Source organism: Triticum urartu, chromosome 6A, assembly GCF_056163025.1.
Source record: "Triticum urartu cultivar PI428250 chromosome 6A, HENAU_Tu73, whole genome shotgun sequence".
In the NCBI taxonomy this organism is placed as follows: Eukaryota; Viridiplantae; Streptophyta; class Magnoliopsida; order Poales; family Poaceae; genus Triticum; species Triticum urartu.
Genome location: NC_141878.1, coordinates 39,580,268 through 39,602,767, shown reverse-complemented (window position 1 = coordinate 39,602,767; position 22,500 = coordinate 39,580,268). Strand labels below are relative to the sequence as shown.

At 43.9% G+C, this 22,500-nt stretch overlaps 1 protein-coding gene across 2 annotated transcripts in view; it reads right to left on the bottom strand.

The window, feature by feature from the left end:
- Positions 1-326: 326 nt before the first annotated feature.
- LOC125516451 (putative proteasome inhibitor) overlaps positions 327-22,500 on the bottom strand; it is a 34,603-nt gene continuing 12,429 nt past the window's right edge. Inside the window, exons 2-10 of one of the 2 annotated variants that reach the window (XM_048681889.2) lie at positions 3,855-4,041; positions 2,516-2,683; positions 2,163-2,216; positions 2,018-2,071; positions 1,204-1,281; positions 1,088-1,116; positions 945-1,002; positions 792-869; positions 327-408 (exon numbers count right to left, since the gene is read on the bottom strand). In XM_048681889.2, coding sequence (XP_048537846.2) covers positions 327-408; positions 792-869; positions 945-1,002; positions 1,088-1,116; positions 1,204-1,281; positions 2,018-2,071; positions 2,163-2,216; positions 2,516-2,683; positions 3,855-4,041 — 788 coding nt within the window. Of the gene's footprint in view, positions 409-791; positions 870-944; positions 1,003-1,087; positions 1,117-1,203; positions 1,282-1,888; positions 2,072-2,162; positions 2,217-2,515; positions 2,684-3,854; positions 4,042-22,500 lie in introns of both variants that reach the window. The other variant, XM_087528297.1, reaches the window with a different exon arrangement.

Here is a 22,500-nt window from a genome sequence, read left to right as displayed (position 1 = left end):
GGAGAAACTTGGATCAAATTTTGAGGCTACTAGGCGGCGACAAGACTGTCATTGCAGCAATAGTTTATCTATAATATAAGAACCACAGAGGGGTACCAAGACAGCTCCACATACAATTGTACAGTCGAATATGACAAAGCATGGTTTGGAAGGGGAATACAGCCATACGGTAGTTTACATTCATGTTCTCAAGCACAAGCAGAGTCTTTTTAAAACACAATTTGTGATACATAGCAGATTGGTGCTGCAAAGCGTTCACGATCGAGCACAGCAGAAACAAAGCAGAGTCATTCAGCACAGGGTGCAGGTGGGCATGAAGCCGAGTCTCAGAAGAAGTCTGGGCCTTGCTGGAAGAACTCAAGGTCTGGGTGAGTGCTTCCACCTGAAGGACTTGAATGCCTCGAATGCCTGCGTCAACAGAAAACCAGGAGGTTGGCATACAGCTGTTCATCAGAGTTTCAGCCAGTAACCACCCCTAAACCCCAGGAGGATGCAACTAGGAGGAGGATGCAACTAGGAATAAGCATAGTTGTTTCGATTATATGTTAGTGGACTGTGTTCAATGACTTCCATGACACAAGAATATATATAAGAACGGTCATGATGTTGCATTGGATGTGAGTTAGGAATCAGTGCGAAAAAAATGAACTATAAGAACGGTTTGTTTCTTACTTGAGACAACAAACCTTTCTAAAGCGGTAGTATCAGGTACAATAACAGGTCATCTTGAGCCTTACCGGTTGCCAAGCATAAAGTGGGTCCATAGAAAATGTTAGGAAAAGCTAACTTACCTCACAAAGCGAGATGGTTCAAATCCTGGAACATCAGGCGGGCCAATTGGATCGTAGCGACCACCGGGCGGAACACTCCTATTAATATTTGATTCCGTTTATGATAGAACAAATACTGCAATGGTATATTTAGTAAAGGTAAAATGAACATACCCAAGGTCACCAAAAGGAGTAGAAGGATTTGTAGGAAAGAAACGTGGATCATTTGGACCTGTAGTAATCAAATAGGTTCCATGTTAGACAGTACAGAGGAGCAAATGTAAAGAGATTCCACAGATACTCAGTTAACATATTACCAACGTGCATACTACCACCTGTCCCACCACTGCAAAAAATAAGACACATGGTTAATTATGTGCGGAAGATCTGATCTGTCGATGCTTTTACATGTATATTATGGTTGGAGACAGACCTGTGAGGGTAGAAGCCAACATCAGGAACAGGGAAGGTGTCATCATGACCAACTGGAGCTACTGGAGGATAAATCAGCCTGTACCCCAATACATAAACAGAAATATTAGCCCCGTTATCAATATCCTATAACCAATTCACTGGTAGCCTATTTATCCTACAAAGAGTGCTAGTGAGTGCAAATTTTGGTAAAACCGGAATTAAGTTGACATGAACAGGCCCCTTCACTAGTTTGTGCACTTGTAAAGAAAATTCTTAGGAAATTCAGAGTACTATAAAGTGTCAATTCAGGCACATGTACCAAATTTCAAATAAATAAATAATCATATGCGTGATGTAGCAAAAGGACAGGACAGAGTATAAGTATAGAGCAAAATGATGTTCTTATATATATGCGTACCAAATTAGATGGCAATAGAATATGCGTAAGGACATGCATGCCCATGAAAAGTGAACGAGGCCAGTTGATATCAGGACCGAAGGCATGTTCGAAGACATTCAGCTTGTCATTGAAGGCGGTGTAGGCATGAATGAAGTAGAAGAAAACTAGAAAAGACTCACTAGTGGCTAAGCCTTAGAGATTTCAAATCAGATTGAACAGGACTCAATAAAATAACAACAAAGTACAAAACGGTGAATAAAGGAGTGCCACACAACAGAAGAATGGGACATACAAATGGTTGTACCTTGTACTTGGGGTTTCCCACAGAACATTTTCAGAATTGGAAGTAGAAGTGACAACAAAGTACAAAAAAGGTGAATAAAGAAGTGCCACACAGAAGAAGAAAGGGAAATAGAAATGGTTGTATTCGTACCCGGCAGGTTCAATCATCCTTATACTCCGGTTTTCCGACAGAACATATTCAGAACTGGAAGAAGTTCCAAGAAGGTACCAAAAAGGTGAATAAAAGGAGTGCCACACAAAAGAAGAAGGGGAAATACAAATGGTGGTATTCTTACCCGGCTGGTTCAGTTATCCTTGTACTTGGGTTTTCGCACGTAACACTTCCAGAACTGCAAGGAGAAGTGCCACGTGTTAGAATTATTGAAAAATGGAGTCAGCTACAACAGAAAAGCTTTGGAAGTTAAACTTTAGGCAAAGGAGTAAAATCATCAGAATATTACCATAAAAGCCCAAATTCCCCAAATAATGATATTAATTCATTTGTACCAAGTAAAAGTGCAACATGGAAGTAATTACAGAGGGTAATATACTAGATTATTTGTTTGCGATGAGATAAACAGAAACTTAGTCTGATTTTTAGTGTCAAAGATCGAGATGGGACATGCCTTAAAACCCAGCATAGAAATACCTGTTTATTGACGAACTGCTCTCAACATTAGGATTCTGGGCGGCAGCAGCATCCTTACCATTCAATTCAGCCAATAAGCTTAAGTTCAGGATATTAATGAAGTCCGGAAAATTCTTGTACAAATCTTTATACTTCCTGGTCTGTTCTTCAGAGAAGAAATCCTTCACACTATATACACAGAACCAGGGTCAAAAATTCGAAACTATAAACTGGAATATCCAGACTATTCAACATAAGGCCAGTCAACAGAGCAAGTACTCAAAATATTTTACATAATGATAAACTAAACATGACAAAATTGTCCTCTTGGCCGCACTAGGTCTTGCTTAAGAAATAAATTAGAAATAGATTTAATATCACTTATTGCCCCTTGTATCACACTGGATATCGATAACCATATCTTGTGCAGAAAATCATACTCAATCAAACAGAATACATTTCTATACTAAGATAGTTGTAGCAACCCAAGTCATCACATAGTAGAATAGAGCAAGCACACTAACAGGTTGGCCGAATTCATAAACAGTCTCTATAAGTCTAGCTCATCGTTACTAGTTATACCATTTATACTGTTCCGCTTATAGCGACATCATTTCTATAAAGCTTGTTAATACAAGTGAAGGGACTTGACAAAAAGAATGTGCATACAACAAAGCACAAAAAACCATCACAGTAGCTCAACCATTAATTGAAGTAGTCTTTACATATATAAAATGTCTCCACACATAAAAAAGAAGCAGGTCTTGAGTTCAAATAGCATGGCTTCATGGGTTTCAATTTCAGTTTCAACAAAATTTCAGCACCAACTGAAATCACTGAAATTCAGTTATTTCAGTTTGCATTTCAGCCAAAAGGCCGAAATATTCATTTGAATTTAATTAAATATTTAAAATTTTCAAAAAATATTTGATTTCCTGTGTACTACTGAATTTGCTGAAATATTTTGACCGAAACATAATATTTCAATTTCTACTGAAATTAATGAAATTCAGTGAAATCTCACTGAAAGTGAAAACCATGCATGGCTTACAATTCATGTTATTATGTTACCAAATATTTTAGTCAGCCGAGGTGGCAACGATGGTAATAGAGTAAACCGACCATCAACAAATTTCTAATTTAGCCCCACTTGTTAGTAACCAAATAGTGGGAAGGTGAAAAGATCATCACTACCGACTGAAATATTTTTGGAGTGAAGATTACCACATAATGTACATGTCTTAGATCACAAAACATATTTCCGTGTGAAGCAAGTGACATGTGTTCTAGTAACAATAATAAGAAAAGCACATGGAATCTAAGAATGATATACAACAATAATAACAAGACTGGAACATACTTTATGTGGACATTGCTGGGTTTCTTGTGTCGTGCCTCAAGATCTCGCGCATTAATAGCAAGGAAGTCAGCAATCCGTAGACATTCCATTAAGATGCACTTCTTCTTACCCTCCTCCTCCTTGGAGTACAAAAAGGCATAGCAGTTGTACATACTGTTCCAACCCTCAAATCCCACCTCCACCTCGTCTAGAATCAAGAAAAATAAAAACATTAAATATATAATTAAAGGCTGGCAATTACAATGCAATTCAGGACTCTGCAGTCTCACTTTCCTCTTTCATCTCACACCAAAATATAACTTAATTAATTCCCATCGAGTGAACCAACTAGACAGACTTTAAACTCCCATTAGATATTTACAATTTATTATATTCCAGCTAGAATGACGAGTACATTAGTTCCACAATGCAAGCAGGAAAAGAAAGCCACCGGTTCCATTCATTTAATGACCAGATGTTCCGTCCCTCACTATTGGTAACAACTATTTAGCGTAAAGCTAGGTTTTAAAATTCAGATTTCAGTTCCTCGCCTATTAAGATAAGTTTGACCCTGAAAATAATTCCAATTTTATCTCTTCTAAAAAAATGTTAAGGTCTGCCTTACGTTGTCTTTTCGTCCAATTCCCCTCACCTCCCTACGTAAGCTCTGTCCCCATACCACCTCAATTTTATTTAATTTTTCCCACCGGTTCCTTGAAAACCATCTAAACTGCCCCACTTCTTATTTTTACCAAATAAAATCATGTTTCATTGGTAAGTCGATAATGTTATGTGGGTCAGTCCATCAAACATGGTGTCTTATCCCTTAATTAGTGTCCTAGTTAATTAAGCAAATTTGTTAGCAAAGAGTCAAGTCAGTTTACAGACCGTATTAGAATTTGAATAGATGTACTGGATTGTTAGTCAAGTCTTTGCTATACTTTAGAAAAGGGCCGGACCCTCTAAATAAAGCTGAGAAGAATATTGCCGTTTACTTTTATGTACTTCTTAGTAATTAAGGTGGGTTATATGTATGTAGTAGAAGCAGCAGCTACAAATCACGGACACCTTCACGCCTCCACCTGTGAACCTATTTCATATGCCGTTATGGCCGTGCCCCCCTCCAAACCCATCTACGGAACCACCCCGCCCATCACCTCCATTCTGACCTTGCCTAACCATCACCAGTGGTGAAGGCAACTATTTGGTTAAGTTTGACGCGGTCAATACCTAAACGCTGCTGCTTGCTGTACATATACGTACATATTGCACTAGTCAATATTTACGTCTAAAGCTACCTTTTGTTGGGCCTTGTCAATGCACGTACGCGAGTCTACCATAGTATTAGAGATATGGCCGAACTTGCGACTAAAACTACTATTGTACTACTTAAAACATGATCATGCATGACAGCAGCGGTAGGGCCCAGCAGGAGGTGGCGACCAACGGCCGTCAATCGGCGAGGCGGTGACCCACTGCGTGTGGGTCGTCGACTGGCGACAGCAACTCACTAAAATATCTAGTGAGATATTTTGAGTGCTGGTACTTATTTTTAGATTGTAGTCGTATTTTTTGCACAAGTAGTATATATCTAGTATTCTAGTGATCTCGCTCTTACATAGTTGTATTTATATGTGTTTCTCCTTCGCAAACTCTGCCACACCTAAAAATTACTCGTGCCACCGCCACTGGCCATCACCTCGACTCAGGATCAAGTTCTGCCATTGCCCCGCTTCCACAAGCTCGACTTCCCAACATATGATGGCTCAGTCGATCCCCTTGGTTGGCTCAATATGTGCAAGTAGTTTTTTCGTGGGTAGCCCACATAATGAGGCCGACAATGTTTGGACTATAGCCTGCCACCTCACCAATGAGGTTCAGTTGTGCTACTTACAACTTGAGATAGACTTTGGCATGCCAACATGGGAGCAGTTCAAGGAGGCCTACCACGCTTAGTTGGGCCATCACTTCGTGCAAATTCCTTGAGCGAGTTGGCGCATCTGCCGTTCTTGCAGACTACACCAGCAGGTTGCTAGTGGTCAAGTGCCACAACAATGATCCATTAACATCACCCCAATTACGGTTTTGGTACATGGTCTTCGTATTGACGTTGAGCTTCAACTGCCATCTGACCTCCACACTGCCATATCCTTTAACAAGGCCTATGAGCAGCAGCATTTCCCTCCAACAACATCACCACACCAGCCTTTTGGGCCTACGGGGCCTTGTACCCCTCCGATCTTCCTACGGTCAATGCAGTTACATTACCTTCTTCTCCAACACCACTACCAGCACATGTTCTTCCATTGAACACTACAGAACCAACCCCACCACAACAGGTTCGGCGCCTGACTCCAGCTGAGTTTGCAGAATGTCTTAGTCAAAGCCTTTGCCTCAACTGCGACAGATCTATGTTCGGGATCACCGGTGGATGCGATTCTTCTTCATCGAGGCTGATGACTACGACAAAGATAGCTCCACAACTGATAGCACCCAAGGCCCCTAGGAGGTAATTGACAACCTACAACTTGCAGATGTGCTGTTTTTCAAGGAAGGGAGATAATGTTATGTGGCTAACTCATCATATGTGGAGTTTTGTCCCTTAATTAGAGTGCTAGTTGATTAAGAAACTTTGTTAGGAAAGGGTCTAGTTAATTTGGATATCGTAGAGTTTGAATAGATTTATCGACTTCTCGGTCATGTATTTGAATAGATGTATCGGCTTCTTGGTCATGTCTTGTCTACGATATAAAGGGGCTGAGTGGTTGACCCATCTCAATAAAGCAGAGAAGATTATTGTTTTTTACTTTTATCTACTTTTCAGTAATTAGGTTTATGTTAGTAGTAGATCCTTGCAAATAAGTATTGATTCAATTGGAAGCTAAAGTACGCAATCACATAAACAATAAAGTAGCAGGTAAATCACGGCCTTTACAATACAAAACACATGAGTAATATGAACCTTCTCTCTTATGTCCAAAAAAACATAGTTTTTGGAATGATGGATTCTCGAATGCACAAAGACAAAAGTAGAAATTATATAATAAACTGACCATGCCTTTGTTAATTTCACGAGAATCCAAGGAACATGAATTTGCAATGATGTTATTTCACAACAGTTTGAGAGAGTGAATACACATACAATACACAAAAGGAATTTGTAAGAGCTTTAAACTCTTGTTTAATAGAAAGGTGGTGTTCCTGCCAGTTGCTAGGAAAAAATCCTCGCCAAAAATCAAATGAAAATAAATGTGTAACAGAAGTGCTGCAAAAATTCCTTCAAAGATATTTCAATCCAATCAAAGAAGACTTCACCATTGAAATGTACCTTGGTATATAAACTTAAAACCAATCGCTTCATCATTGTTTCAATTAATAATTTCTAACAGAAGGAAGTGGTTGAATTTGTGAATACAATGGCAAGCATGTGCAAGCATAAGGAAATGTATTTTTTTGAAGGTTTATGTTTTAATTGATTCACAATCTGTAGTTCAAATTGAGTTGTTCAGTTACATGCATGTGTAACCAAGTTCGTTTAAGGTTCAAAGTACTTGATATTAGCTTTTGGTAAGTTCTGCCGGCCAAGCACTACAACATACTGATCTACTATGTTGAAAAAATTCTGCCATGTTTAGCGAGCACAGAGCAAGGCAGCAAGTAAACCGTCGAATAATTAAAGATACCCCCACATGATGAGGTGACTAGAATCTGCTGGCTGTTTCTTGATGTTGGCAAGGCTCGTGATGCCATTTGTTTTTATTTCTTCACTTGACAAGTAATGTGCGGCATGAATATCAGGAAGGCTGACTGAATTAATCCAGTGGTCTTTGGCCATACGATTCGGTGGCTATTGTGATTTATGTAGGGTAGAGATCAAAGGTTGTAAATTCAATGGTGGATATTGAGATCATAGCTTTAAATAGCAGGCTATGTGATTCTATGTTTGGCGCTAAATTGACGTTATAGCGCGCTAAATGATGCCAAATTGTATGCGATGCATTTTGGCGCGAGGCCCCTGCAAACACTATAGCACCGAGATAACGCACTATTTAATACTATGATTGACTTGCTATTCTTTAGGCATGAAAACAGAAGGTGAGGTGGTAAATTCAGAACCAGTGTATTAACTATAGTAATAGAGACTTTAGTATATATAGAACATAATATTGCAACGATCAAGTAGTAGTACTTTGTAGTTCCGTACTGATCCAAGTCTGAAGCCAGAGGTTCAATACAGAACTTACGAAATTTAGCATAGTAACATACAGTACACTACTAAGTTCAGTCACACAGGCAAATTTGAATTACCAATTCCGAAATACTGCATGGATTGAACTGCTAATTCTAGATCAGAATATATAAACATAAACTTCAGCTCAAAAAGGATTCAGAATTCTAAAATGGCATACCGTATTACTCCCTCCGTCCTAAAATAAGTGTCTTTGATTACAACTTTTTTTTGGACGGAGGGAGTACTAACTACCAGAGAAGATCAAACAATAGATCATAAATCTAGGGATGGGACTGATTCTCTGAATTAAGTGGACAATTAAGCACTTGAAGTGTTTTGACTCAGGGACACATTTCCCAAATCAACCACGCCTGAAATACAAGAAGCTGCTACTGACATTGCACCATTTACACTTAAATATAGCCGAACCATCGATCTACATCTATCCACTCGGTATCTCAACCCGAGTGTTAAACATCATGTATAGAGGCGTGTACACGTATTGTATTCTGTTGTAATCCTAGCTAGGTTATTATGGATGGACTCCTCCTTATCTCCTGTATAGCTTTACGTGAGGATCAAGTCTCTGTAATAACCTAGGCAACCTGTACCTCTTGATTGATCTCTGATCGATCTATATAACGTGAACACGTCCCTGCCGCAGAGGCATACGCTTCCAGCCTTTTCTCACATGGTATAAGAGCCTCTTCTTCCTTCCCATCTATGTCGATTGCATCTTCCTCTTCCTCCATGGCTGTTCCATCTCTTGCATTGCTTGGTCACACCATCTCTGAAAAGCTTACGAGAGATAACTTTCTGGTATGGCAAACTCAAGTCCTCCCGCACATCAGGGCTGCGGGCATGATGGGCTTCCTCGATGGTGCCATGGCCGCACCAGCTGCTGTCCTTGTCGAGGAGAAGGATGTCTCGGGGAAGAAGGAGACCACCGAGACTCCTAATCCTTCCTATGCTGTCTGGTATACGCAGGACCAGCAGGTTCTGTCGTTCCTGCTAGCGTCTCTCTCGCGGGAAGTGGTCCTGCAAGTCATCGGCATCAACTCTTCTGCTGGTGTTTGGAAGGCGATCAACCAGATGTTCGCCTCCCAATCTCGCGCCAAGGTCATCCAGCTACGTGGGCAACTCAACAACACACGCAAAGGTGATCTAACTATTGCTACTTATTTCACCAAGATGAAAAGCTTCGCAGATGAACTTGCTGCAGCCGGGAGGCCTCTCGATGAAGATGAGGTCGTCTCCTATATTCTTGGCGGGCTGGACGCGGATTTCAATCCGTTCGTCTCAGCCATCTCGGTTCGTCCCGATCAGGCGGTCAGCCTGGGCGAACTTTACTCCATCCTCCTCACGGCAGAGGCGCGTCTTGAGGCGCAGAACGGCGGCAGCAGCTACTCCGCCAACCTCGCTGCCAAGGGCGGCCCTCGTGGTCGCTTCTCCTCTGGTGGCAGCAGCGGGAGTGGTGACTCCCGTATACACGGCAATGGTGGCCGTGACTCTGATGGGGGCGACCGTGACGAGCTCAAGTGCCAACTCTGCAAGCGCGAAGGTCATGGAGCATGGTCGTGTTTCAAGCGCTTCGACAAGACCTTCAACAACAACCCCAAGCGTCGCGGAGGCGGCGGAGGTGGAGCCGGTAGCAACAGTGGCGGCGGTGATGGCGGTGGCCGTCGCTCGGCAAACGCTGCATCATCCTCATACGGTGTCGATACCAATTGGTATCTTGACACCGGAGCTACAGATCATGTGACCGGGGAGTTGGAGAAACTTGCTGTACGGGATCGCTACACCGGCAATGATCGAGTCCACACGGCAAGTGGTGAAGGTATGGAAATTGCTCATATTGGTCGTGCACTTCTTCCCACTCCGCATCGTTCCCTTCGTCTTAATAACATTCTTCATGTTCCGAATGCTTCACAGAGTCTTCTTTCTGCTTATAGACTTATGATAGACAATCAAGCCTTTCTTGAAATTCACCCTGAATTCTTTTCTGTTAAGGATCAGGAAACGGGGAACATACTTCTTCGTGCAAGGAGTAGGCGGGGTCTTTTTCCCGTCTCTGGTCAACTGGGAGTCCACAAACACCAAGCTCTAGGCGCCATCAAACCATCCACTTCGCGGTGGCATAGGCGTCTAGGCCACCCCTCACTTCCGGTGGTCCAGAAAATTCTTCGAGATCATAGTCTTCCAGTGTCGAATAAAAAAAGTCATCATGTTTGTGATGCGTGTCAAATGGCCAAGAGCCATCAATTACCTTATTCTCAATCGACTAGTGAGTCAGTAGCTCCTTTAGAGCTTGTTTTTTCGGATGTATGGGGCCCCGGCCCTGTTTCAGTTGGTAGACAAAAATTCTATGTCAGTTTTATTGATGATTTTAGCAAATTCAGTTGGATTTATCTCCTTAAACATAAATCTGATGTGTTCGAAAAATTTCGTCATTTTCAACAACATGTTGAGCGTGTCTTTGATCGCAAAATTCTTGCGGTACAAACAGACTGGGGAGGTGAGTACCAAAAGTTGAATCCGTTTTTTGAACGTATAGGCATCTCCCATCATGTTTCGTGCCCCCATGCCCATCAACAGAATGGATCCGCTGAACGCAAACATAGGCATATTGTGGAAGTTGGCCTCTCTCTTCTTGCTCATGCATCCATGCCTCTCAAGTTTTGGGATGAGGCATTCCTCACGGCGGTCTACCTTATTAATCGAGTTCCTAGTCGTGTTATTCATAATCAGACACCCTTAGAACGTCTCTTTGGGATCAAACCCAACTACTCCTTTCTTCGAATTTTTGGCTCTGCTGTCTGGCCCAATTTGCGTCCATTCAATAAACACAAACTTGAGTTTCGTTCCAAACAATGCGTCTTTCTTGGCTATAGTACACTCCATAAGGGTTATAAATGTCTTGACGTCTCTACTGGCCGTGTCTATGTCTCTAGGGATGTTGTTTTTGACGAACATGTCTTTCCATTCGCTAGCCTTCATCCAAATGCCGGTGCACAACTTCGCGCAGAATTAGTACTTCTTCCTCCATCCCTCCTTAACTCACCAACTCTTGATCATGGGGAAGAATGTCGTGCTGACCATATGTCTATTTCCAATGCTTTTGATCCACCGTCTGCTACTAGTGTGCAGGAAACAGGAACTGATGGCGAAAACAGTGGCGAAATTGGTCAGCATTTTATGCAGGGATCTGTCCCAGGCTCGCCTGCCACAGAAGATCCGGCCGGCGCGTCTCCCAGTTCCCATGCCCCGATCTCCTCGGGATCGCCCCGCCTGGGCGCCGGTGGTTTCTCCACGGGATCCGTGGGATCGCGCCAGTCGGCTGATGGGGCGGCCTCGGCCCCTGTGCGGTCCCTTGATCGACCGGGCCGCGCCTCTCCCGCGTCGGCAGTTGGCACGCCTGGATGGGCCGCACCGCGCATGTCCCCTGGGCCCGTCCCTGTCTCATCTCGGGCCGCGTCTCTGCATGCAGGAGACAACAATGCGAGCCAAAAATCTTCTGGCACGCCCGAGTCGATGCATGCTGCTGCTGATTTGTCATCCCCTGGTTCGCTGCATGCTACTGTGGATTTGTCTCCTTATGGTTCGCTGCATGCGGCGTTTGATGCTGCAGCTGATGAGGCCATGTCCGATGCTTCTCAATCCGCGCGAATTCGACAACAACTTGCACCTGCTCCGCCACCACCTCCGCCCCAACGTACTCATACCAGATCTCAGAGTGGTGTTTATAGGCCAAAAGAGTATAAGGATGGATGCATTCGTTGGTGTAATTTTTGTGCCACCGGTGAACCTAACAATTTGCAGGAAGCTCTTGGTGATCCTAGGTGGAAGGCGGCAATGGATGAAGAGTTTGCTGCTCTTATGAGTAACAAAACATGGCATCTGGTTCCTCCCGCTGGTGGCCATAATGTCATTGACGGCAAATGGGTGTACAAGGTCAAAAAAAATCTGATGGTACTATTGACAGATATAAGGCACGTCTAGTTGCGAGGGGATTCAAGCAAAGGTACGGTATTGATTATGAGGATACTTTCAGTCCAGTTGTTAAGGCTGCTACCATTCGGTTGATTCTTTCCATCGCTGTTTCTCGAAACTGGTGCATGCGACAGTTAGATGTAAAGAACGCGTTCTTGCATGGTGTTCTGGAAGAAGCTGTTTCTATGAGACAACCTCCTGGGTATGCCGATTCTAGCAAACCAAGGTATATTTGTAAGCTCGATAAAGCTTTGTATGGACTGAAATAGGCACCTCGAGCATGGTATTCTTGTTGGGGAACGTAGCAGAAATTCAAAATTTTCCTACGTGTCACCAAGATCTATCTATGGAGAGACTAGCAACGAGGGGAAGGAGAGTGCATCTACATACCCTTGTAGATCGCTAAGCGGAAGCGTTCAAGTGAACGGGGTTGATGGAGTCGTACTCGTCGTGATCCAAATCACTGATGATCAAGTGCCGAACGCACGGCACCTCCGCGTTCAACACACGTACAGCCCGGTGACGTCTCCCATGCCTTGATCCAGCAAGGAGAGAGGGAGAGGTTGAGGAAGACTCCATCCAGCAGCAGCACAACGGCGTGGTGGTGGTGGAGGAGCGTGGCAATCCTGCAGGGCTTCGCCAAGCACCACGGGAGAGGAGAAGAACTTGGGAGAGAGGGAGGGGCTGCACCAAAGGCATAAGGGGTGTTTCAAGTCCCTCCTCTCCCCCACTATATATAGGAGGGCCAAGGGGGGGTGGTGCGCCAGCCAAGGAGATCCAATCTCCTAGGTGCGGCAGCCAAGGGGAGGTTTCCCTCCCCCCCAAGGCACCTAGAGGTGCCTTCCACCATTTGGACTCTTCCCTTATGTGGAACCCTAGGCGCATGGGCTTTTGGGGCTGGTGCCCTTGGCCCATCTAGGCCAAGGCGCACCCCTTACAGCCCATGTGGCCCCCCGGGACAGGTGGCCCCACCCGGTGGGCCCCCGGGACCCCTCCGGTGGTCCCGGTACAATACCGATAACCCCGAAACTTGTCCCGATGGCCGAAACAGCACTTCCTATATATAATTCTTTACCTCCGGACCATTCCGGAACTCCTCGTGACATCCGGGATCTCATCCGGGACTCCGAACAACATTCGGTAACCACATACAAACTTCCTTTATAACCCTAGCGTCATCGAACCTTAAGTGTGTAGACCCTACGGGTTCGGGAGACATGCAGACATGACCGAGACGTTCTCCGGTCAATAACCAACAGCGGGATCTGGATACCCATGTTGGCTCCCACATGTTCCACGATGATCTCATCGGATGAACCACGATGTCAAGGACTTAATCAATCCCGTATACAATTCCCTTTGTCTAGCGGTATTGTACTTGCCCGAGACTCGATCGTCGGTATCCCTATACCTTGTTCAATCTAGTTACCGGCAAGTCTCTTTACTCGTTCCGTAACACATCATCCCATGATCAACTCCTTGGTCACATTGCGCATATGATGATGTCCTACCGAGTGGGCCCAGAGATACCTCTCCGTTTACACGGAGTGACAAATCCCAGTCTCGATTCGTGCCAACCCAACAGACACTTTCGGAGATACCTGTAATGTACCTTTATAGCCACCCAGTTACGTTGTGACGTTTGATACACCCAAAGCATTCCTACGGTATCCGGGAGTTGCACAATCTCATGGTCTAAGGAAATGATACTTGACATTAGAAAAGCTTTAGCATACGAACTACACGATCTTTGTGCTAGGCTTAGGATTGGGTCTTGTCCATCACATCATTCTCCTAATGATGTGATCCCGTTATCAACGACATCCAATGTCCATGGTTAGGAAACCGTAACCATCTATTGATCAACGAGCTAGTCAACTAGAGGCTTACTAGGGACATGGTGTTGTCTATGTATCCACACATGTATCTGAGTTTCCTATCAATACAATTATAGCATGGATAATAAACGATTAACATGAACAAGGAAATATAATAATAACTAATTTATTATTGCCTCTAGGGCATATTTCCAACAGTCTCCCACTTGCACTAGAGTCAATAATCTAGTTCACATCGCCATGTGATTAACATTCACAGGTCACATCGCTATGTAACCAACACCCAAGAGTTTTAGGTTTGATCATGTTGCTTGTGAGAGAGGTTTTAGTCAACGGGTCTGAACCTTTCAGATCCGTGTGTGCTTTACAAATCTCTATGTCATCTCCTAGATGTAGCTACCACGTTCTATTTGGAGCTATTCCAAATAACTGTTCTACTTGGAGTTATTCTAAATTGTTGCTCCATTATACGTATCTGGTATCTCTATCGGAGCTATCCGGATAGGTGTTAAGCTTGCATCGACGTAACCCTTTACGACGAACTCTTTTACCACCTCCATAATCGAGAAAAATTCCTTAGTCCACTAGTTACTAAGGATAACTTTGACCGCTGTACTGTGATCCATTCTTGGATCACTCTTGTACCCCTTGACTGACTCATGGCAAGGCACACTTCAGGTGCGGTACTCAGCATAGCATACTGTAGAGCCTATGTCTTAAGCATAGGGGACGACCTTCGTCCTTTCTATTCTGCCGTGGTCGAGCTTTAAGTCTTAACTTCATACCTTACAACTCAGTCAAGAACTCCTTCTTTGACTGATCCATCTTGAACACCTTCAAGATCATGTCAAGGTATGTGCTCATTTGAAAGTACCATTAAGCGTTTTGATCTATCCTTATAGATCTTGATGCTCAATGTTCAAATATCTTAATCCAGGTTTTCATTGAAAAACACTTTCCAAATATCCCTATATGCTTTCCAGAAATTCTACATCATTTCTGATTAACAACATGTCAACAACATATATTCATCAGAAATTCTATAGTGCTCCCACTCACTTCTTTGGAAATATAAGTTTCTCATAAACTTTGTATAAACCCAAAATCTTTGATCATCATCAAAGCATACATTCCAACTCCGAGATGCTTACTCCAGTCCTCAGAAGGATTGCTGGAGCTTTGCATACTTATTAGCATCTTTTAGGATTGACAAAACCTTCCGGTTGTATCACATACAACCTTTCGTCGAGGAAACAATGTTTTGACATCCTATCTGCAAGATTTCATAAATAATGCAGTAATCGCTAATATAATTCCAACAGACTCTTAGCATCGCTACGAGTGAGAAAGTCTCATCGTAGTAAACTCCTTGAACTTGTCGGAAAACATCGTAACGACAAATCGAGCTTTCTTAATGGTTATACTTACCATCGTTGTCCGTCTTCCTTTTAAAATCCATATGTACTTAACAGCCTTACGACCATCAAGTAGTTCTTCCAAAGTCTATACTTTGTTTTCATATATGGATCCTCTCTCGGATTTTATGGCCTCGAGCCATTTATCGGAATCCGGGCCCACCATCGCTTCTCCATAGCTCGTAGGTTCATTGTTGTCTAGCAACATGACTTCCAAGACAGGATTACGTACCACTCTGAAGTAGTATGCATCCTTGTCATCCTACGAGGTTTGGGAGTGACTTGATCTGAAGTCTCATGATCACTATCATAAGCTTCCACTTCAATTGGTGTAGGTGCCACAGGAACAACTCCTGTGCCCTGCTACACACCAGTTGTAGTGACGGTTCAATAACCTCATCAAGTCTCCACCATCCTCCCACTCAATTCTTTCGAGAGAAACTTTTCCTCGAGAAAGGACCCGATTCTAGAAACAATCCCTTATTGCTTTCGGATCTGAGACAGGAGGTATACCCAACTGTTTTTGGGTGTCCTATGAAGATGCATTTATCCGCTTTGTGTTCGAGCTTATCAGCCTGAAACATTTTCACATAAGCGTCGCATCCACAAACTTTTAAGAAATGACAGCTTAGGTTTCTCTAAACCATAGTTCATACGGTGTCATCTCATCGGAATCATGTGGTGCCCTATTTAAAGTGAATGTGGTTGTCTCTAATGCCTAACCCATAAACTATCGTGGTAATTCGATAAGAGACATCATGGTATGCATCATATCCAATAGGGTGCATTTATGATGTTCGGACACACCATCACACTATGGTGTTCCAGGATGTATTAGTTGTGAAACAATTTCCACAATGTCTTAATTCTATGCCAAACTCGTAATTCAGATATTCATCTCTATGATCATATCATAGACCTTTTATCCTTTTGTTACGACGATCTTTCAACTTCACCCTGAAATTACTTGAACCTTTCAATAATTCAGACTCGTGATTCATCAAGTAAATATACTCAACATCTACTCAAATCATCTGTGAAGTAAGAACATAACGATATCCACTACATGCCTCAGCATTCATTGGACTGCACACATCAAAATGTATTACTTCCAACAAGTTGCTTTCTAGTTCCATTTTACTGAAAACGAGGCTTTCAGTCATCTTGCGCATGTGGTATGATTTGCATGTCTCAAGTGATTCAAAATCAAGTGAGTCCAAACGGTCCATTTTCATGGAGTTTCTTCATGCATATACACCAATAGACATGGTTCGCATGTCTCAAACCTTTCAAAAACGAGTGAGCCCAAAGATCCATCAACATGGAGATTCTTCATGCGTTTTATACCGATATGACTTAAGTGGCAGTGCCACAAGCAGGTGGTACTATCATTACTATCTTTTGGCATGAACATGTGTATCACTACGATCGAGATTCAATAAACCATTCATTTTAGGCGCAAGACCATTGAAGGTATTATTCAAATAAACAGAGTAACCATTATTCTCCTTAAATGAATAACCGTATTGCGATAGACATAATCCAATCACGTCTATGCTCAACGCAAACACCAATCTCGATGGTAGAGGGAGCGTGCGATGCTTGATCATATCAACATTGGAAACACTTCCAACACATATCGTCAGCTCACCTTTAGCTAGTCCCCGTTTATTCCGTAGCTTTTATTTCGAGTTACTAACACTTAGCAACCGAACCGGTATCTAATACCCTGGTGCTACTAGGAGTACTAGTAAAGTACACATCAACACAATGTATATCCAATATACTTCTATCGACCTTGCCAGCCTTCTCATCTACCAAGTATCTAGGGTAAATCTGCTCCAGTGGCTGTTCCTCTTATTACAGAAGCACTTAGTATCGGGTTTGGGTTCAACCTTGGGTTTCTTCACTAGAGCAGCAGCTGAATTGCCGTTTCATGAAGTATCCCTTTGTTCCCTTGCCCTTCTTGAAACTAGTGGTTTCACCAATCATCAACAATTGATGCTCCTTCTTGACTTCTACTTTCGCGGTGTCAAACATCGCGAATATCTCAAGGATCATCATATATGTCCCTGATATATCATAGTTCATCACGAAGCTCTAGCAGCTTGGTGGTAATGACTTCGGAGAACCATCACTATTTCATCTGGAAGATCAATTGCCACTCGATTCAAATGATTGTTGTACTCAGACAATCTGAGCACAAGCTCAACAATTGAGCTTTTCTCCCTTAGTTTGCAGGCTAAGAGAATCGTTGGAGGTCTTATACCTCTTGACGTGGGCACGAGCCTGAAATCCCAATTTCAGCCCTCAAAACATCTCATATGTTTTGCGACGTTTCAAAAACGTCTTCGGTGCCTCAACTCTAAACCGTTTAACTGAACTATCATGTAGTTATCAAAACGTGTATGTCAGATGTTCGCAACATCCATAGACGACGTTCGAGGTTCAGCACACTGAGCGGTGCATTAAGTGCATAAGCCTTCTATGAAGCAATGAGGACAATCCTCAGTTTACGGACCTAGTTCGCATAATTGCTACTATCAACTTCCAACTAATTTTTCTCTAGGAACATATCTAAACAGTAGAACTATAGCGTGAGCTACGACATAATTTGCAAAATCCTTTTGACTATGTTCAGGATAATTAAGTTCATTTTTATGAACTCCCACTCAGATAGACATCCCTCTAGTCATCTAAGTGATTACATGATCCGAGTCAACTAGGCCGTGTCCGATCAACACGTGAGACGGACTAGTCAACGTCGGTGAACATCTTCATGTTGATCGTATCTTCTATACGACTCATGCTCGACCTTTCGGTCTTCTGTGTTCCGAGGCCATGTCTGTACATGCTAGGCTCGTCAAGTTAACCCTAAGTGTTTTTGCATGTGTAAAACTGTCTTACACCCGTTGTATGTGAACGTAAGGATCCATCACACCCGATTAACACGTGGTGCTTAGAAACGACGAACTGTAGCAACGGTGCACAGTTAGGGGAGAACACTTCTTGAAATTGTTGTAAGGGATCATCTTATTTACTACCGTCGTTCTAAGCAAATAAGATGTATAAATATGATAAACATCATATGCAATCAAATAATAGTGACATGATATGGCCAATATCATATAGCTCCTTTGATCTCCATCTTGGGGCTCCATGATCATCTTGTCACCGGTATGACACCATGATCTCCATCATCATGATCTCCATCATCATGTCTTCTTGAAGTTGTCTCGTCATCGACATGCAAGTCGTGATTCCCTTGACAAGAACATGATCAATCTCATACATCACATATATCATTCATCACATCCTTTTGGCCATATCACATCACATAGCATACCCTGCAAAAACAAGTTAGACGTCCTCTAATTGTTGTTTGCATGTTTTACGTGGCTGCTATGGGTTTCTAGCAAGAACGTTTCTTACCTACGCAAAGACCACAACGTGATATGCCAATTGCTATTTACCCTTCATAAGGACCCTTTTCATCGAGTCCGATCCGACTAAAGTGGGAGAGACAGACACCCGCTAGCCACCTTATGCATCTAGTGCATGTCAGTCGGTGGAACCAGTCTCACATAAGAGTACCTGTAAGGTCGGTCCGGGCCGCTTCATCCCATGATGCCGCCGAATCAAGATAAGACTAGTAACGGCAAGCATATTGAACAAAATCAACGCCCACAACTACTTTGTGTTCTACTCGTGCATAGAAACTACGCATAGACCTAGCTCATGATGCCACTGTTGGGGAACATAGCAGAAATTCAAAATTTTCCTACGTGTCACCAAGATCTATCTATGGAGAGACTAGCAACGAGGGGAAGGAGAGTGCATCTACATACCCTTGTAGATCGCTAAGCGGAAGCGTTCAAGTGAACGGGGTTGATGGAGTCGTACTCGTCGTGATCCAAATCACCGATGATCAAGTGCCGAACGCACGGCACCTCCGCGTTCAACACACGTACAGCCCGGTGACGTCTCCCATGCCTTGATCCAGCAAGGAGAGAGGGAGAGGTTGGGGAAGACTCCATCCAGCAGCAGCACAACGGCATGGTGGTGGTGGAGGAGCGTGGCAATCCTGCAGGGCTTCGCCAAGCACCACGGGAGAGGAGAAGAACTTGGGAGAGAGGGAGGGGCTGCACCAAAGGCATAAGGGGTGTTTCAAGTCCCTCCTCTCCCCCACTATATATAGGAGGGCCAAGGGGGGGTGGTGCGCCAGCCTAGGAGATCCAATCTCCTAGGTGCGGCAGCCAAGGGGAGGTTTCCCTCCCCCCCAAGGCACCTAGAGGTGCCTTCCACCATTGGGACTCTTCCCTTATGTGGAACCCTAGGCGCATGGGCTTTTGGGGCTGGTGCCCTTGGCCCATCTAGGCCAAGGCGCACCCCTTACAGCCCATGTGGCCCCACGGGACAGGTGGCCCCACCCGGTGGGCCCCCGGGACCCCTCCGGTGGTCCCGGTACAATACCGATAATCCCGAAACTTGTCCCGATGCACTAGTAGAAAACAGGGCTATGGTCCAGGCCGGCTCAGCCCATTAGTCCCGGTTCAATGTAGAACCGGGACTAATGTGGGCATTGGTCCTGGTTCGTGAGCCCAGGGGGCCGGCCGGGCCACGTGGGCCATTGGTCCCGGTTCGTTTGGACCTTTTGGTCCCGGTTGGTGGGACGAACCGGGACCAATGGGCCTCGCTCCTGGCCCACCACCATTGGTCCCGGTTGGTGGCCTGAACCGGGACCAAAGGCTGCCCTTTAGTCCCGGTTCTTGCCACAAACCGGGACCAATGAGGTGCCTATATATACCCTCGCCCGCGAGCAGAGCACTCCAGTGCTCTGTTTTTCTCTGGCCGGCGAGGGGAGGGGTTTGTGGTGCTCTAGCTCACCACCTATGCACATGAGGTGTTCGATGGAATGCCCGAGCCACACTACTTAAACTTTCTCCTCTCGAAGCTCGACCTCCAAGCTCCATTTTCCTCGAGATTTGTCTAGATTTAGCGGTCCGTCACGCCCCGTCCCCGTCTTCACCGCCGTCAATCACCCGCGCTGATCTCATCACCGACACCACCGTGGTGAGCCTCTTGTTCTTATCTTCCTTCTGAAAGGAAAAATATTCTTACTTGTCTGTTTAGATAGATACTTGTATCATTTTCTTACATTTATTATTGCATCTTATATAGTGCGATGGTTTTGGTATCCGCCCCCGTCGTCCCTCGTCCTGTCTATGATTTGGATTTGGTATGTATATTATCTTCATAACTATTGGTTCATTTATTGTTTATGAAAATTATGCCGACCAACGTGACATAGATTTTATTTATCTAGGATGTATGTGAATCGGAAATGCCAACCAACCCTATTGTCGAGAGGTTAAATTTAGTTGAAGAAGAAAACAATTTGTTGAAGGAAAAAATAAAAAAAATTGAGGAGGAGAAGATGATATTGGAGTTGCATGTTGCGGATGTCGTCGATGATCACAAGATCAAGATGGATGCAATGCGCTTGAAGATTAGAAAGATTAGAAAATATGCCATTCATACCGAGGCTTGGTATCATTATGCCGTTGGATCAATTGTTACCTTGGTTGCGATTATGATCGCATTTGTTTTCGCATTGAAATGTTTTACATAGTTTCAATGTATGGTTTAATTAATTAGATGCTCTGGAGAGTTATATGTTGTTAGATGAGAACTATGTATGCACTTTGGTTTTAATGTGATGATGAACTTCTATTAATTTGGACACTTAATTATATATAATGCACGCAGATGAACCAGCAATGGATGTACGGTGACAGACACACCCGCGAGTACATTAAGGGCGTGCATGAGTTTCTCGATGCGGCTGAGGCAAACAAGCAGAATGGTTTTATGTGTTGTCCATGCACTGAATGTGGGAATACGAGGTCTTACTCTAACCGGAATATCCTTCACTCCCACCTCCTTTACAAGGGTTTCATGCCACACTATAATGTTTGGACGAGGCACGGAGAAATAGTGGTTATGATGGAAGACGGCGAAGAAGAAGAGTACGATGACAACTATGTGCCCCCTGAATACGGTGATGCTGCAACGGGGGGAGCTGGTGAAGATCAAGAGGAACCAGACGATGTGCCCAATGATGCTGCCACGGGTGAAGCTGCTGAAGATCAAGAGGAACCAGACGATGTGCCCGATGATGATGATCTCCGCTGGGTCATTGTCGATGCAAGGACGCAATGCATTAGTCAAAAGGAGAAGCTGAAGTTCGATCGCATGTTAGAGGATCACAAAAAAGGGTTATACCCCAATTGCGAAGGTGGCAACACAAAGCTCGGTACCGTACTGGAATTGCTGCAGTGGAAGGCAGAGAATGCTGTGGCTGACAAAGGATTTGAGAAGCTACTGAAAATATTGAAGAAGAAGCTTCCAAACGATAACGAATTGCCCGACAGTACATACGCAGCAAAGAAGGTCGTATACCCTCTAGGATTGGAGGTGGAGAAGATACATGCATGCCCTAATGACTGCATCCTCTACCGCGGTGCATACAAGGATCTGAACGCATGCCCGGTATGCGGTGCGTTGCGGTATAAGATCAGACGAGATGACCCTGGTGATGTTGACGGCGAGCCCCTCAGGAAGAGGGTTCCTACGAAGGTGATGTGGTATGATCCTATAATACCACGGTTGAAACGTCTGTTCAGAAACGAAGAGCATGCCAAGTTGATGCAATGGCACAGTGAGAATCGAAAGAAAGATGGAAGTTGAGAGCACCCGCTGACGGGTCGCAGTGGAGAAAAATCGAGAGGAAGTACTGGGATGAGTTTGCAAAGGACCCAAGGAATGTATGGTTTGCTTTAAGCGCAGATGGCATTAATCCTTTCGGGGAGCAGAGCAGCAATCACAGCACCTGGCCCGTGACTCTATGTATGTATAACCTTCCTCCTTGGATGTGCATGAAGCGGAAGTTCATTATGATGCCAGTTCTCATCCAAGGCCCTAAGCAACCCGGCAACGAAATTGATGTGTACCTAAGGTCATTAGTTGAAGAACTTTTATAGCTGTGGAATGGAAACGGTGTACGTACGTGGGATGAGCACAGACAGGAGGAATTTAACCTTAAGGCGTTGCTGTTCGTGACCATCAACGATTGGCCCGCTCTCAGTAACCTTTCAGGACAGACAAACAAAGGATACCACGCATGCACGCAC